The sequence below is a fragment of the Rhinopithecus roxellana genome, chromosome 5 (assembly GCF_007565055.1).
Source record: "Rhinopithecus roxellana isolate Shanxi Qingling chromosome 5, ASM756505v1, whole genome shotgun sequence".
NCBI classification, from domain to species: Eukaryota; Metazoa; Chordata; class Mammalia; order Primates; family Cercopithecidae; genus Rhinopithecus; species Rhinopithecus roxellana.
Window position 1 is genome coordinate 109410127 of NC_044553.1, and position 18370 is coordinate 109428496.

Here is an 18370-nt window from a genome sequence, read left to right on the forward strand (position 1 = left end):
TGAAATGAAATTCATCTTAGGATTTCCCAAGCTTAACTCACTTTTTGTTTTGATTAAATTACTTCCCCTTTTTGAGGTGGTGGGAGCTCAGCTTTCTCATTTTAAAATGAAGGATAGTAACTGGGCTGATGGTGACAGACCCGGATGCATGTGATAATCACCTCAGAGAACTTTTGAAAAATAGATTCTCTGGGTCAGCTTTGAAATTGGCATTTCAAAAATGCTCTTTCAATCACTGATGCAACCAAACTCTTTGGGACTTTTAGGCTAGGTATATAGTCTTTAGATACCCAGAATAGTTTGACTTGGAATATAACAATTTAGGGAAACGAAAAAGGGGAGAATTACATTTTGGAAGCTGCTTGCTTCCATTTTCCATTTAGTTTTTAGAAGACAATGTCTAAAGAGATGCAGATTTAAAGGAAATACAAATTAATTCTGCATAGGTATGTTTATCTACATGAAATTCTCCAGCTGACTAATCCAGAAGAGTTCTAATACCCTCTGTGATCATGGGTTTGTTTTTCATGAGAATTATTCCTGAACACAGAATCTAACCTGAACACAGAATATGGTTAAAGATGCATGTATAAACAGTGTCCTGGCCAGGAAGCTTATCTTTTGAACTTTGCCGAAAATGAATATGAAAGCCCTTCCTAAAACCCCATCAGATTCATTTCTGAACTTGATAAATTGTAAATTGATAAGTTGCGTCTTGTAGAGAAGTATTTTGTAGTAAAATGTTTTTAAAAAGAAAATTTGCTTTTTAGTGAGGTGGTCATCATTTCATAATTCTTAGTTTTGTGAATTGTCTACTATCAATAACACATCTGACATTTCAAAATGTAAGACAATTGAATTTATGTAATGATTCAGGCTTTCCAAAGTTAAAAAGGTAGCTATTTTAAGGAATCGGTAGTTTGGGAGATTTTATTTTAAATAAGCCATTGATCTTATGCACACAGCCATACAAGTAAAATGTTTTCTTATTTTAAATTAGATTATGTTTTAACGTTTTTTTTCTGTTTTGCTTTGTATTTGATTGCTTTTCTTTATTCCTGAGGCATCCATTAAGTTGAATTGTTCAAAATTGTTTCATTTTTAAAAGCTGATAACTTATTTGTTAGTCAAAGCTGGATTTAAAGATAAACATTTTAATTTTAATTAACTGTCTGGTAGTGGGACTGCAGTGACAGATGGTTGAGAGTTTGTCCCTAAAGCTATGGCACCAGTCTTTAATGTACTCAACCTGTGCATATTTGTTCTGTGTAGCCCTGTCAGATTCATTCTTTGTTTCAGAATGGGACAACAGAAGAAGTGACTTCAGAAGAAGAGGAAGAAGAAGAAGAGATGGCTGAAGTAGGTATTTTATATAAAATAAGAGTTCATAAATGTCTTCATTTTTGAACATTTGAGTAATTCTTAAATCTTTTTTATAGACTGCTATTGTGGAATAATTGAAAGCACATTGTATTTGGAATGGAATATAATTTCCCAACTCTGGCTGTACCTTTAACTAACGATATGCCTTTGAGCAAATTTATCTGATTTCTTTGGATTTGATTTCTTGGAAAACAAAAGCTCTTAACATTTAGCACTAAAATTATATTTATATTTAATACTGATCAGTACTTAATCTGTATTTGGTTATTTTTAGGAAGAGGAACTACTGAGTTTATAAAACTTTGTTTGCATAAAAGGAGAATTTGAGAACATTTTAGGGACTACTCACTAGAAGTAGTGAAGCTGTCTCTCATTGAAAAATCATCAATGAATTTTGTCTTAATCTGGTTTACACTATTTTAACAGAATACTGGAGACTGGGTAATTTATAAAGAACAGACATTTATTTTCTCACTGTTCTGAAGGCTGGGAAGTCCAAGATCAAGATACCAACATTTGGTGTCTGAGGACCTTCTTGTTGCATCCTCTCACATGGTAGAAGGCAGAAGGGCAGGAGAGCAAGCTAGTCCAGTGTGTGAAGCCTCATTTGTAAGGGCCTTAATCCCATTAAGGAGGAAGAAGCCCTCTTGGCTTAATCACCTTTTAAAAGTCCTACCTCTTCATATCATCACATTGGCCAACACCTGAATTTTGGAGGGAGCACATTTAAATCATAGCAAATTTAGTAGAGCTCATTCCAAAGACATTGAGCTTAGGCCAGTTGTCAGTCATGGATATAATTTTAGATGTTTTCAAGCTCTGAAACTTTGCATTTAAAATCAAACTTCAGAACAAAGATCTTTGTTTCTGCGTTGACCAAATAGAAGATATATGGATTCCATGGTCTTGATTTAAAAAAAAAAAAAAAATTTTTTTTTTTCTGTTTTGGGTCTTATAATCAATGTATGCTTTTATTTTCTTAATTTGGAAATTTTTAATCTAAAATATACTTTTAGAATGCTTCAGAACTAATGAAGCAGTGTTATAGACTTGTTTTGGTTTTTTGAGACAGGGTCTCACTGTGGCGCAGGCTGGAGTGCAGTAGTGTGATCATGGCTCACTGCAACCTTGAACTCCTGGACTCAAGCAATCCTCCCACCTCAGACTTCTGAGTAGCTGGGAGTACAGGCATGTGCCCCATGCCCAGCTTTTTAAACATTTTTTATTGTATAGATTGGGTCTCGTTCTTATGTCCAGGCTCATCTCGCGAACTCCAGACCTCAAGTGATCCACCACCTTGGCCTCCCAAAGTGTTGGGATTATAGACGTGTGCCACTGTTCCTGGATATAGGCTTGTTTTATGAGTCTGGGAGTAAAATACTCTTAAAATTGTCCAGTTAGAATGAGAATTTGTTTTAATGTTTTTATGCAGTTTAGCTTAGGTGGAATAAACTGCATGAAAACGTTAAACCTTTTCTGTGGGTCCAGTATACCATGAAGCAGCCATTGTACTAAAGTTCATGTACTTTTTCTTTTTCCCCTCACAAGCTAATAAACAAGGGGCTGCAACATTGAGGGAAAACTAGAAAGGAAGGAGAATGGACTTTGGAGATGTCAGATTAGGACAGGTGGAAAGAAGATATTCTAGGCTCCTAAAATAATATGGGAAGAGGCTCAGAACAACCTTGGACATAGTGTGTTTGGGTTCATTGGATACTTTTCTTTTGAGAAGCAGTGTTGATGTGTTGAATTCATGAAAAAACAAGATTGGCTAGAAAAGGCAGATGGTTAAAAGTCTTGAATTTGAGACAGGTGTGTTTCTATTTGGTGTGATTTTTGATAGGAAGGCCTTAAGCACGGAATAGTGTGCTGAGGACATTTTAGAAAGATAATGTTGAATTCTGTTTGGGATGTGCTGATTAATACTCAGGGAAAGAAGTTTTGTGGATGGGAACATGACTGAGGTTGAAGGTACAGGAGGAAATACAGGCTAAAGGCATTTTTATTTTTTATTGTGAGAATTGTGAGAAAAACGTGTAGGATGGAAGATTGGTGCTAAAAGGTGCACACAGGGAGAAGGGAGCTCCGTGAAGTATGGAGTCATGGGCAGAGTTTGAGTGAGAACAGAACGTTAATAGGGCTTGAAGAGATGGCATTCCAAAAAGGAGGCTGGGGAGGCGAAGGCTGCAGTGAGCCGAGATCTTGTCACTGCACTCCAGCCGGGGCAACAGAGTGAGACTCCATCTCAAAATAAAAAAAAAAAAAAAAAAAAAAAACCAAAAAGGAGGCCTATTGAATGGATAGACGGTAGTCATTAACCTGGTCTAGAAGTCAGTGAATTAGCCTGCTTGGGAAAGAAAAAAGTCGAGATGAGTATAAACTACTCCTTTAGAGATTTTGGCAATTGAAGTAGAGAAGTAAGGTAATTGCAAAAAGTTAGGATTTAAATTCTGCATAGATTTATATATGCGTAAGAACAAATAGTATGGGAAAGGAGGGAGCAGAATGATGTGAATAAAGATACTGGTCTAGGGGTATTCAAATTCTTTTTTTTCTTTTTCTTTTTGCTTTTTTTTTTTTTTTTTTTTTGGAGATAGTCTTGCTCTGTCACCCAGGCTGGAGTACAGTGGCATGATCATAGCTCACTGCAGCCTCAAACTCCTGGGCCCACATGATCCTCCTATCTCAGCCTCCTGAGGACCTGAGATAAAATTCTTTTTCTTTTTTTTTGAGACGGAGTCTTGCTCTGTCGCCCGGGCTGGAGTGTAGTGGCCGGATCTCAGCTCACTGCAAGCTCCGCCTCCCGGGTTTATGCCATTCTTCTGCCTCAGCCTCCGGAGTAGCTGGGACTACAGGCGCCCGCCACCTCGCCCGGCTATTTTTTTGTATTTTTAGTAGAGACGAGGTTTCACCGTGTTAGCCAGGATGGTCTCGATCTCCTGACCTCGTGATCCGCCCATCTTGGCCTCCCAAAGTGCTGGGATTACAGGCTTGAGCCACCGCGCCCGACCATAAAATTCTTTTTCTAACTTTTTTTCTAGTTATAAACGTCAATAAATGCTTATTACATAAAACTTGGAAATTAGGGGAAGGCATTAAATGTCTCCAGAGATAACTAAAATTAACTGAAATTAATATTTCAGTGTAAGTTCTTCTGGTCTTCCTTTTTCTGTGCTTATTTCAGCATAATTGAAATTCTTTTTTGTATTCTGTTTTTCATTTTAAAGTTTTTCGATACAGGAGAAATTATGCTATGTTAGTATTTCAGTGGCCTCTTAATATTTTGCTATTTTTGCACATGCAGATCTTGTGTTTGTTTTTGTGGTTGCAAGGTTGAAATAGGTGTCTTTATGCCTAAATTAGTGTTTACAGTTTAAACTGGTTTCTTAGAATACAAGTCTAGAAGTTGAGTTTCTGGAACAAACTAGGAACACTTTGGGTTCTTGACACCTGCTGCTAAACTGTTTTAAAGGTTCCTCTTAACAGGAGATTTAGAAGATGGCTTATTTGGTAATAGTTATGATTTTGTAAAGCTTTTGAATCTGCTTTACCCAGAGTCTAGCTTTTAAATAAAATATAGGATATAAAAGGTGAGAGCCTCTTGAATGGAATGTGGGGCCTTTTTCTCTCTCCCCATAGGATAGATATATTTTGTTTCTTGTCCCTCTTTGAGTCAAGCGTAATTTTATGTTATTTTGGCATAAGAAATTGCTGAAGAAAAATAGCTTGAATAAGCTAACATTTTTCTTCTTTTTGCAGGATATAGAAGACTTAGATCACTATGAGATGAAGGAAGAAGAGCCTATTAGTGGGAAAAAGTCAGAGGATGAAGGAATTGAAAAAGAAAATTTGGCAATATTAGAGAAAATTAGGAAGACTCAAAGGCAAGACCATTTAAATGTAAGTGTGTGTAGATATGTAGAACCTGGACTTTTGTGATTAAATAATTATAGTTAATACCAGGCAATTCATTAACATGCCCACCTCAGCTGCCCTCCTTCTCCATTCCTGCCTTAGTGGTGGATTCAGTCATATGTTTTTTAAAACAGGGTCTTGCGATGTCACCTAGGCTAGAGTGTAGTGGCACATAGTTCAGTGTAGCCTTGATCTCTCAGGCTCTAGTAATCCTCCTGTCTCAGCCTCCCAGGTAGCTTGGACTATAGGCATGTGCCACCGTGCCAGGCTATTTTTTTTTGTTTGTTTTTAGTAGCAATGAAGTCTCTCTGTGTTGCCCAGGCAGGTCTTGAACACCTGAGTTCAAACGATCCTCCCATGTCAGCCTCCCAAAGTACTGGGATGACAGGCAAGAGCCACCGTGCCTAGCCTTAGTCATATGTTTTGTTGCTGTAGATGACGTTTCTTATCTATGGATAGCCACTTTTTACCCTGTTCGTCTGCTCTTCACATCCTGGAACCACCTGCTGATCCCTGTATATGCCCCTTTCCAACCTGTTTATGCTGTTTTCTCTGCTTACCTTCCTCCCATGGGATCTGTATGTTCTAATTCATTCTTTCCTACAAAATATAATTCAAGTTCTTTCTCCTTGGTGAAGCTGACTTTGGTCTGTCCTACTCTGACCCAACCAAAAGTAATTTTTCTCTTTTGACTTAACATCTTTTTTTTTTTTTTTTTTTTTAAATGAAGTCACACTCTGTCTCCTGGCTGGAGTGTGGTGGCATAATGTCAGCTCACTGCAACTTCCACCTCCCAGGTTCAAGCAATTCTTCTGTCTCACCGTCCGGTGCAGCTGGGATTATAGGTGTGCACTGCCACACTTGGCTAATTTTTGTATTTTTAGTAGAGACAGGGTTTCACCATGTTGGCCAGGCTGGTCTTGAACTCCCAACTTCAAGTGATTCACCTGCTTTGGCCTTCCAAAGTGCTGGGATTACAAGTGTGAGCCACCGTGCCCGGCCACAACTTAATATCTCTTTTACATGAAGCAGCAGGATGTGAAAAGAACACTGAGTTTGGTGACAAACACACCTTTTATGGTTTCACTTTCCTCAACTCTAAAATACGGCTAGACAGTACATACCTTTTGGATGATTGCTATCAAAAATAAATGAAAATGATGTGTATATATATAAAATGTTCAGAGTAGGGAAACATCAAATGATTGAACACTTACTACTTCCTGCCTTGTATTAGAGCTGTTGACCAACTCCATGAAATCTGCGTAGCAGTTACTTTGTCTTGGGCACAGGTGCCCCAAAACAGGGAATGAATTGTTAGGTAAGTAGATGCCAAATGTTGAAAACAGGTAGATTACTCTCCCTTCTTCAATCTTATTTATATATTAATCTAATTTACAATTTTTAGTATAACAAAGAAATTTAGACAGGCCCCAATATGTTGATTACTTAAAAAACAAAGTTTGTGTCTTTTGAATTAATGATAACTGTACTTTGTGTCTTGTGATCAATTCCAGTTTGAGTTATAGTCAAAACAACTATAAATTATTGAACACCTTTGCATGACTGATACTATGCCAAGTACTTTATACTTCATATATCTTCACATTTAGTCTTCATAGCCACCATGTGAATTAGGTACTCTTCATATTTTAGAGATCGGAAAAAACTTCTCATATTTTGTAGATATGAAATGAGCTAGGAAACTTGATTTTTTCATCCCCTTCAAAGTATAGTGCAATGTTTAAAATCTTTAATTTCACGTGACCAAAAAGTAGTTCCGTTTATATTTAGTCTTACGATAAGATATTGATGTGTTTTCATCTTTAGGGATGTCCCTGCACTGAAAAACTTAAACCAGTCGCATGTAGGCACACGTTTCTCAGTGTCTTAATGTGCGAACTAGATCATCTGTGTAATATTCTTGCCTGTAGTCTTATGACTTAACATCTTTTTTTTTTTATGAAGTCACTTTTTTTAATGAATGGAGCTGTATTTTAGTTAATAATGTGTCACCTTGAGTGTCTTATAGTAATTGCTGGGGTTTGGAATAGACTCATACTGAATTCTATACTATTGTGGAATCCATGGTGGTCTGGACATGTTGGCTAGACTTTTTCACATGATAAGAAATAGGAAATGAACCAGACTTGTGCCTAGTTTTATATCCTCTTGAAACTTCATAATGCTTCATTTAATTGGACTTTTTTTACTTCTTAAAATGTTGAGGTTGGGCGCAGTGGCTCATGCCTGTAATTTCAGCACTTTGGGAGACCGAGGCGGGTGGATCACAAGGTCAAAAGATTGAGACCATCCTGGCCAACATGGTGAAATCCCGTCTCCACTAAAAAAAAAAAAAAAAAAAAAAAAAAAAAAATTAGCTGGACGTGGTGGTGCGCACCTGTAGTCTCAGCTACTTGGGAAGCTGAGGTGGGAGAATTCTTGAACCAGGAGGTGGAGGTTGCAGTTGCGCCACTGCACTCCAGCTTGGGTGACAGGGCGAGACTCCATCTCCAAAAAAAAAAAAAGTTGAACGGTGATTCATTTTTGCTGTAATCTTTTAGATCAGGTTGAAATATCTTAAATCTTTACTTAGCTCAGCAGACCCTGATAAACAGTGGCTTTTGTGTTTCAGGGTGCAGTGTCTGGGTCAGTGCAAGCTTCAGATAGACTTATGAAAGAGCTCAGGGACATATACAGATCACAGAGTTATAAAACAGGTAAGGATCTCTGGATCCCTGCTCTCCCTATGGTTCTTCTGCTCTTTTCTATTGTCAGATTATAAATGTCATTTCTTAAAACTGGACAGAAATGGAAATGTTTACTAGCTTTATTTTAGGAATGTGAAACTCAAATGCAATCAAGTTCCAAAAGATGTAAGAGTAAACTAGGATAAGTTTACTTGTTTTTCGGATTTTTAAAAAATGTTTTTATAAGTCCATTGGAATTTTGTCCTCTTCTTGAAAAGAGTGAACTCTTGCATGATTTTTATCTTCTGGCGAAAGCATGAGCAATATTGCTTGGAAAGTAAATAAGAGTAATACATTTCATTGTACAGAGAATGATTGCCAAGTTGATTTTTATGATTCCGCCCCCCCCATTTTTGAAGGCAAGATAATCAACTCTTATTGTAGAGAGTTATGTTATTACCTTTAAAATATATAGGTTTTTAAAGTTTTTATTTCATTGTTTGACTTGAGTATTCTTACTCTATGACTTGAATGTTATGGAACCTCTCTAACTAGAGGTAAAATTCTCATATTGTTACAGATTCAAATAGTATTAAATAATGAGCCAAACTTTAATTTGAAAAGATAGCATTGGTTGGGTGCAGTGGCTCACACCTGTAATCCCTGCACTTTGGGAGGCCAAAGTGGTCAGATCACCTGAGGTTAGGGGTTCGAGACCAGCCTGGCCAACATGGCGAAGCCCTATCTCTACTAAAAATAAAAAATTAGCCGGGCGTGGTGGCGGGCACCTGCGATCCCAGCTGCTCAGTAGGCTGAGGCAGGAGATTCGCTTGAACCCAGGAGGCGGAGGCTGCAGTGAGCCAAGATTGTACCACTGCACTCCAGCCTGGGTGGCAAGAGTGAGACTATCAAAAAAAAAAAAAAAAAAAAAGCATTATGACCCATTCAAGAATTCTTAGTATGAACAAATCAAAATTAATTAGAACTTGCTTAAAAAAATAAAAACAAGGAAAAACCCTTGCTTTGTAGCGTGCAGGATAAGCCAAACTTGTTTCTGAATTGTTAGAATTGTGGGTGTCCTTACAGTTTTTTGTGTAAGAAATCTAAAAGTTTATCTGTAGAAACCTAATAAAGCACAAACATTTGAATACTGGTTTTATTTTTAAATGTTAAGTAATCATTTGTTTCAGCATTGTTTATATAGGAAAAAAACAGATATTGGGTGGAATTTGTTAAAGCATATCCATAAAATAAACTACTACAAAGTCATTAAAAAGATTGTCAATAGATTTAGGTATGCTAACTTGGAAAGATGTCCCTGAAAGTTGAAGAGACATTGTAAAACAACATACGTAGAAGGATTCCGTCTTTGTAGGAATGTATGTTCATGGAAGAAAAGTCTTAAGTACCTATGATTTTGCATAATCTTTTTTTTCAGTCAGACTAAATGGTAAGCAGTTTTTCAACTCATTAAAGAATCTTCTCAATTGATGGCTGTAATGATCTGTTAAGGGCATAAGATACTCAGCTGCAGTGGTGTAATATTTACTATATAGCTTAGTTGTTCCGTGTTTTAAGAGCAAAATTCCTAGCTTCTGTTGACTAGTTTATACATTTATATTATAGTAATAGTTATATGATCAAATGAAGAGTAGCTAACATGCTCTGTATCTTAACAGGGATTTATTCAGTGGAACTCATAAATGACAGTTTATATGACTGGCATGTTAAACTGCAGAAGTAAGTGACTTTTTAATGCTAACCCACTCTTCACAATGGTAGATTATCACAGTGGAGGTTATTTTCCTTCTAACTTGATACCTTTGTACTATGACTTAAAGTTACTTAGAACTTTAGACCTTGTTTCTATAGAAATAGTTCTTAGATTGTTTAAATGAGCTGTTTCTGAGGCTTAATAAAAAAGTGAGAAAGAGGAAGGACAAAAGGACAAAAAGGAAGGACCAGCTGTGGGATAAAGTGTTTTATGGAGTTAGAGCAGGGGAACTTAGAAACAAAAGTATATTTTATAACTTCATGAGACTGTGATAACCAGTTTATATTTGAAATATATACAGCACTTTGGGAGATTGAGGTGAGAGGATCTCTTGAGCCCAGGAGTTTGAGACCAGCCTGGGCAACACAGCAAGACTTCATCTCTACAAAAAAAAAAAAAAAAAACATTAGCCAGGCATGGTGGAGTACACCTGTAGTCCCAGCTACTGGGGGTGGTAGGAGGCTGAGGCAGGAAGATCTTGTGCTCCAGAGGTCAAGGCTGCAGTGAGCCATGATTGTATCACTATATTCCAGCCTGGGCAACAGAATGAGGCACCCTGTCTCTTTAAAAAAAAAAAAAAAATGTTGGGGGGAGATGGGATTCAAATTGGATCTGTATATATAGGACAGTTGTAGAAAAATATGGATTTTTTTAGTGATTTAACTTTTCGTAGTTCGGTCCATGGCAAACTTTTCTCCTTGAACCCTTTGGCTGATAATATAAGTTTAATAAGAAAATTATATACATGTGACTATTTTCCTTTAGAATGACTGCAAACTCTGAACCCCTTATTAGATTAGATTTAGAGTATTATGGTCTCTTTTGGACATTTATTCCCAAGGAGCTGGAAGCTATAGTGATCTCTATTTTTCCTGGTGATAAAGAGCAGCTTTAGACCTTCTCTTTCTGGAACTTACCCTAGGTGCTCTATTTTAGCTGTCAGACTAGTTCATTTTTGAGTTTAGTTAAAAAAAAAATCTCTAACTTTTTATTTGAACCGTTTTTTTGTTTTCTAATTCTTAGGGTTGACCCTGATAGTCCTTTGCACAGTGATCTTCAGATCTTAAAAGAAAAAGAAGGCATAGAATATATTTTGCTTAACTTCTCTTTTAAGGTAAGAAAATAGTTACAGGACCCCATATACTTCCAATGGCGGGGGCGTATATTTGTACAAGTGCTTTGGAAAAAAATTTGGTGAAGTAGAAGATGCTCATACCCTATGGTTCAGAAATCTCGTAGACATATTCTCTGTAAGAGATGAGTAATTAGGTGTACCAGGAGACACAGGAATGTTCAGAGAAGCATCGTTTATAATAGCCCCAAACAGAAAACCCAAGTATTCTTTCCAATAAAATGGAGAAATGTGGTGTTTATAAAATGGTTTACCGCTATGTGGGACAAGATGGGTGGATCTTGAACACAGTTGTAAAAGAGACTGGACTCCAAAACCTATTTTGTACAGTTTCCTTTATATAGAGTTCAAAAATAGGTAAAACTAATGTTGGTTAGGGCATGCATTCTTAGTGGAGGCAATATCACCTGCAGTGGAGTGAAAATTGATCTTTGGAGTGAAAACAATCTTAGCTATTAAAACGGTCTGCTGCCCTCCAAAGGGCCACAGAACATAAACAGATACATGATTTATCTGTGGTGTTAAAATTCTGTGGAGCGGGGGGGTAAAATTAGGAAGAAAACTTCTAAAAAAGGCTTCTTAGGGGGGCAAAAATGAAAAGAAACTGAGAAACACTTAATCATGGATTCATACTTGGGCAGTAAAACTTGGGTGATTACATGCAGTTTAGGGTAAGGAGTCCATCTAGGTGGGAGGTAGGGAGGTGTGAACTGAAAGGTACATCTGTGCAGGCTTCTTGGATACTGGCTGGAATATATTTCTGGACCAGGTTGGTGGTTACATGGGCACATAATTTACAATAGCTTCTTAAGGTATATCTCTATATTTTATGTACTTTTCTGAATTTTTGTGTTATATTTCATAAGGGTTTTTAAATTTTATTTTATTTTATTTTATTTATTTATTTTTGAGACGGAGTCTTGCTCTGTTGCCCAGGCTGGAGTGCAGTGACACAGTTTTGGCCCACTGCAACCTCTGCTCCTGGGTTCAAGAGATTCTCCTGCCTCAGCCTCCCGAGTAGCTGGGATTACAGGTACAGGTACATGCCACCACGCCCGGCTAATTTTTGTATTTTTAATAGAGACGGGATTTCACCATGTCGCCCAGGCTTGTCTCGAATTCCTAACCTGAGGTGATCCGCCTGCCTCGGCCTCCCAAAGTGCTGGGATTATAGGCATGAGCCATCACACCTGGCCTAATAAAGTATTTTTAAGACGCTAAAAATAATGGTTAAAGAATAGCAGTGGTGTCTAGAACAAATGTTAATTTTTATTTTTATTTTTTTGAGACTGAGTCTTGCTCTGTTGCCCAGGCTGGAGTGTGGTGGCACAATCTTGGCTCACTGCAACCTCTGCCTCCCAGGTTTAAGCAATTCTCTGCCCCAGCCTCCTGAGTAGCTGGGATTATAGGCATGTGCCACCATGTCCAGATCATTTTTGTATTTTTAGTAGAGATGGGGTTTCACCATGTTGGCCAGGCTAGTCTTGAACTCCTGACCTTGTGGTACACCTGCCTTGGCCTCCCAAAGTGCTGGGATTACAGGCGTGATTTAATATGGATCTGGATAAGATGTTATGGTTTAAAATCTGTGGATATATGAGATATTTTGATGAAAAAAACAATGCTGCTTTTGTACTTACAAAAAGGATAGTAATAATTTTCTGAAAGCTTCTTACATAGCTTTTTTGTGTGTATGTTTTTCCTTGGGAATATATCTTAGGATTGAACTTGAAGTGACCCAAATGTCAGTATTATCTCTCACTTTTGTTATTGTAGAAACTGTTGTGGTTGTCAACTGGGTTGTCCTCCTAAAAAGTATGTCTGGTATATATTGACTGAAGTTGCTAATGGCTACATTTTTACTAATTCATATGGGGGAATGAATGAAGCACCCAGGCCAAAAACAAAAAACAAAACACACAAAAAGGAAGGTATCTTTCTTTTTAAAAATTTAAATTATATGTCCGTATACCTAACACCAAACTTAAGAAATAGAACCCTTTTTTTTTTTTTTTTTAATTCGTCCCTGTAGCCCCTGGTGTGCCCCTCCCTTGTCACTTCCTCTTTGGGAGGTATCTTTACGGGAATATGAAATCTTGGACAGGAAACTGGAGGATTTGTGACTGCAGGTAGTGTTTTCATTATTTTTTCCTGCTCTAGGTAGAACTTCAGGGAGGGGACGATCTGGGAGGTAAATGGCTGAATTTCTATTGGATTTGTGTTTCTGGACCATGGCTCCTGATACCAGAAAGAAGGGCCTTTTCTGGGGTTGGAGTATTTCTTAAGATGCCTGGGAAGAATGTGATTGCCTTGAGCTAACTGACCTTATGAAGAGGACCTTAAACTGAATTGCCAAGTTATTAGTATCGGGATTCACAGACTTTGGAGGATAGCAGGTATGACTCAGAAAGATTTACAGGAAAGAGCCAGAACAGTGTATATTTATGGCCTCTGATGTCCACGGTGACAACTTGAGTAATAAGAAAAATGGAACTGGAGATAAAGCATAACACAAAGATGCAGGAGGGAACGCGACCTGATCAGCAACTTAGTAAATCCAACTTGCTATGCTTTTAAGGAAGTCACTTTTTGGTGTTTCAGGCAGCATCTGAATTACTGAATTGAATTCTGAGGTAGTACTTTAAGAATGGTCTATTTAGATAAACTTAGGTTCATTTAGAGAATAATAGCCGGGATTGGGAAGAGATTGTATTCCGTGTCCTGGGATAGCTGGCGAAATTGTGGATTTGGAGAGGAGAACATGGGGGTTGATGTTAGCATGTCTTCAACTATTTGAAGGACTGTGTATATGGAAGCATTAGTTTTTATTTGTTTTTGGTGAACACAGGGCATAAAACTAGTAAGGCAAATTACAAAGAGGTGATTTTCAACTCAGTGTAAGGAAGTGATTTGTAACTATTTAGAGCCATTTGGTGATGCAGTCTTTAAAAAACAGAATGTGCCTTTTCCTTAAGAATAACTTAGATGGCTAAGATGTTAAGATCTCAGATAACTTTCTGATATCCTTGTAGAGCCTGAGAGTCTGTTTCTGAGTTAATATATACTAAGGTAACTGAAACTTCATTTTAACAGTCACCCTCAACCTTTTTTTTTCCTCCTTGAAGAACTTTTTATTTCTGTAAAATACGGATTCCTGAGTTCCAGGGTATAGACTTTATGGAATAGAGTCCCCAGATTTTGATGTGGAAGAGTTATTCTGAACTGTTTACAATGAATTAAATCATACATAATCAATGAAGAGGTTTTGTAGTCACTAGGGATTCACATGTTTAAATTTCTAAATAGGAGGTTAAATGAAGTTGTACTTTACCAAGCTTTACATCAACCTCTATACCTTTCATTATGTCTGTTAAATATAGGTGAAAGGTGAGCTATTTTATTTGAAAGTAGATTATAATAACTGTCGTTAAGTTGCTATCTTGTGTCATTAAGTTGGTATCTTGTGGATAATCTTACATTTCTATTGCAAGTTAGAAAACGATTTCTTCTTATCCCTCATCTTATATCATCTTCCTCACTTCATATATTTTTATCAAGTCTGATGATCCTTGTCTTTTAGTTGGACCCATTCATTATTGCTGATACTTGGGTCTGAATCTCCATCTTATAGATTCATTACTATTTGTCCTTCTTGCTTCACACTCCTTTTCATCTTTCTTTTGGATTTTTTTATTACTCTAGTTTCATACCTCTGTCAGCATGGTAGTTCTTCTTTTTTACTACCCTACAGTTACAATATGTCTTTGACTTGTCAAAGTCTAATATAAACTTGTAAATTTATACTTTTTCCTTTTCCTTGTCAATACAAGGACCTTAGAACACTGAGGTCATGTCCTCCCTGCCATATACGTGCTGCTGTCATCATGCATTTTAGTTCTATACTTATCTAAAACTCTACACATAATAATGTAATTGGTCAATATCCATTTAGATCCGCATGCACATTTGCTCTTTGTTATGCTCTTTATTCTCCACATTTTCATTGAGGATCCTCTTTCTCCAGTCTGAAAATAACTTTTAGTATTTCCTTTAGTGTGAGTCTGAAGATGAAAAACAAAAACCTTTATTTTTCTTTCTTTCTTTTTTTTTTTTTTTTTTTTTTTTTTGAGACCAAGTTTCGCTCTTGTTGCCTAGGCTGGAGTGCAGTGGTGCAATCTCGACTCACCGCAAGTTCCGCCTCCCGGGTTCAAGCGATTCTCCTTCCTTAACCTTCCTGAGTAGCTGGGATTACAGGCATGCGCCACCACGCCTGGTGAATTTTGTATTTTTAGTAGAGACGGGGTTTCTCCGTGTTGGTCAGGCTGGTCTCGAACTCCCGAACTCAGATGATCCGTCCACCTTGGCCTCCCAAAGTGCTGGGATTGTAGGCGTGAGCCACCGTCCCTGGCCTTTATTTCATTTTTGAGGAGTATTTTCATTGAGTGTAAGTTTCTAGGTTGGCAGTTTCTTTCAGTGCCTCAAAGATATCATTCTCTTATCCTAGCTTCCATTGTTTCTCTTGAAGTATTTACTGTGGTCAAATCTTGTGAAGTCTTTGATCAGATTTGGAAAATTATCACTAACCATATCTTCAGGTATTGGTTCTGTCCCATTCTTTTTTTGCTTCCAGGACTCTACGTATGTGATAAACTTTTCACTATCTTTTTTATTTTCTGCATTTTCTACCATTTTGTTTTTCTGACCTGTTTTCCAGTTTACTGAATCTCTCTTCTGCTAAGTTACTGCTGTGGTTAAACTTATCCATTAAGCTACTAATTTCAGCTGTTGTATTTCTAAATTTTAGAATTTCCATATGGTTCATTTTTATAATTTGCGTTTCTCTACCAGACTTTCAGTCTTGTCTTTTCTTTCCTCGCTTATGTTCAACAGAGTTAACTCTATTATCTTGACCCCTTGTGGTTATGTGTCTATTATTTTCTTCTCTTGTTTTCTATTTGTCTTTGTCTCATGTGGCTTATTTTTAGTGATAGACATTATATATGGAAAAAATACAGAACTAATTTGAAGCCTTGGATAATAATCTTCTCCAGAGAGGATTTATATTTGCCCCTGCCAGGGGCTTGGAAATTAGCAACCCAGGATTGCCTCATGCAATCAGGGACTGAGATGATTCAAGCTGGCCTCATTCCCTGTCAGGGCAATTTGCAGTTGGTTTTCAGGGTCGCAACCTTAGGAGTGGCAGTCTTAGCAGGGCCTTTGCTCGGCCTCTCCTCGGTGAACGCTGAGCTGCAATGTTTATGTCTCTGTGAGCTCTGAGTTCTAGTTCAGCTTGTGAACCTCTTCTTTTTCTCTTCTGTAATTGGAAGAAAACCCAAGGGGGGGAAAAAAAGATCCTGCTCTCTGGTGTTCGCTTTTCTTAGCCCTGAAATTGTTATGTTTTGTTCACCTTTCTAGTTCTCAGTCAGAAAATTGATCTAAATTACCTAGTCTATCATTATTGGAATGGTTCCTTTATATAGTTCTAGTGAAGTGGAACCCCTTCATGTGTTTCATCAGTTTACCATAACACTGTTCTGTTTGGGCCTGATTTTAACTTCATTTTTATTTGATTTGGTTTTCATTTTGGTTTTGGGTACTAGTTTTATGACTCTTACCCATTACCTGATAATAAATGTACACATTCTTTATAGTATCTTTTAAAATCTTCTAAATAGTATAGCATTAAGGATGTTCTTAAAATTAATTAAACTTGCTTATTTGCTTTTTAGGATAACTTTCCATTTGATCCTCCATTTGTTCGAGTGGTGTTACCTGTTCTCTCAGGAGGGTAAGTTTAAGCAATTACTTAAAAAGAAAATTTTTTTCAGTTAAAATTTTTTTTTATGGAGACGAGGTCTCACTATGTTGTCGTGGCTGGTCTTGAACTCCTGGGCTCAAGTGATCCTCCCACCTTGGCCTCTGAAAGTGCTGGGATTACAGGCATGAGGCAAGTGTGCCTGGCCTGCATTTTTTTTTTTTTTTTTTTTTTAAGTGTGCACCAGAATCATTTGGAGAGCTAGTCCCAGGTTTCTCATTCAGTAGGTCTGTGGTAGGGCCTGAGTATTTACATTTTTAAGAAGTTTCCAGGTGAAGATGATACTGTTGTTCTGGGGCCCACACTTAGAACCGTTGGTTATAAAGCATTATATTGTTGAGAGGTAGAGTTTTTAATTATTCATACACACACGTATTTATACATATACACACATACACACAGATATATATATATATACACATACTTTTTACCCTAAAAAAGCTAATGTTTTTCAAATGTAAATTGTAATTGAGGGTTTAGAGAATGTTATGATTAAAGAGTGGTCCCCACATGCCTGTGATCCTAATTGGTACTTCTAGGGATAATCATGGGAAATCTCATGGACCTATGGAACTGGCTAATTACTTCTACAGGTAATACTTGCAGTTTAGTAGGGTCAAATGGTAATTGTATTGCTTTTTCTTGTGGTTGGAAGTCTTACAGAAGCGGGGGAAAAGATCACAATTTGTTAGGTTATTTATGAAATGTTCAGTAGGCCCTCAAAGTATGAGCAGTTTAACTTGAGAATTTTCAAACACTCGGCTGACTAATTCTATTATGTGACATAATCTACATTATGGTGATTAAAATCTAAATATATCCAGCCCTTACTTTGATCATGTCTATGGTTGAGGTAGTAATAGTTGTATTTAGGGTAAAAATATGAGTGACTACATCAGACTTCAGAACTTTCTCCAGAAGAGCTTTGTTCCTACAGTTATTTTTAGTTATATTTGCTTTACATGCTTATATATGTGTTTTGGGGGGCTAAAATCCTGTTAAGAATCATTTCTTGTAGTCAGAATACATACTGATTTGCTGTTGATACTACAGAATAGTTATTTGGGCATGGTGTCCATCTATAAAGCTCAGAGAAACAAAAAGTGTGTGTGTTTTTTTTAACCTTAGTATTACATATGGATATGCTGCGCTCATTTTGAGTTCTGCCACATGGTAAAGCAATATAATTTTTATTTATGTATGTATTTATTTATTGAGACAGGTTCTGTCTTTGTTGCCCAGGCTGGAGTGCAGTGGTGTAGTCATGGCTCACCGCAATCTCTGCCTCCCGGGCTCAAGATATCCTTCCACCTCAGCCTCCTGAGTAGCTGAGATGCCACCATGCCCAGCTAATTGTTGTATTTTTGGTAGAGATGAGGTTTTGCCATATTGCTCAGGCTGGTCTTGAACTCCTGGGCTGAAGCCATCTACCCACCTCAGCCTTGCAAAGTACTAGGATTACAAGTCTAAGCCACTGTGCCTGGCCCAATATTGTTTTTTAAAATTATTTTATTTTTGTTCTTTTTTGTTTTTAATTTTTTCTTTAAATTTTATGTATTTCAATATTGTTTCTTAAGAGTTTACGTACCTGACACCTCCAACCTAATCTTTGCCGTAGCTCCCAAAATGTTAAGCACTAATACAGTTGTTGTTGTTGTTGT

General features: G+C 37.2%; 1 protein-coding gene across 8 annotated transcripts in view; it reads left to right on the forward strand.

Moving 5' to 3' along the window:
* Positions 1-18370, forward strand: part of UBE2Q2 (ubiquitin conjugating enzyme E2 Q2) — a 59336-nt gene that overhangs the window by 24248 nt on the left and 16718 nt on the right. For 3 of the 8 annotated variants that reach the window (XM_030930037.1, XM_030930038.1, XM_030930039.1), the window contains exons 4-9: positions 1273-1359; positions 5143-5283; positions 7934-8018; positions 9668-9728; positions 10786-10876; positions 16624-16682. In XM_030930037.1, coding sequence (XP_030785897.1) covers positions 1273-1359; positions 5143-5283; positions 7934-8018; positions 9668-9728; positions 10786-10876; positions 16624-16682 — 524 coding nt within the window. Of the gene's footprint in view, positions 1-1272; positions 1360-5142; positions 5284-7933; positions 8019-9667; positions 9729-10785; positions 10877-13054; positions 13291-16623; positions 16683-18370 lie in introns of those variants that run through there. The other 5 variants (XM_010375728.2, XM_010375731.2, XM_010375730.2 and 2 more) reach the window with 3 other exon arrangements.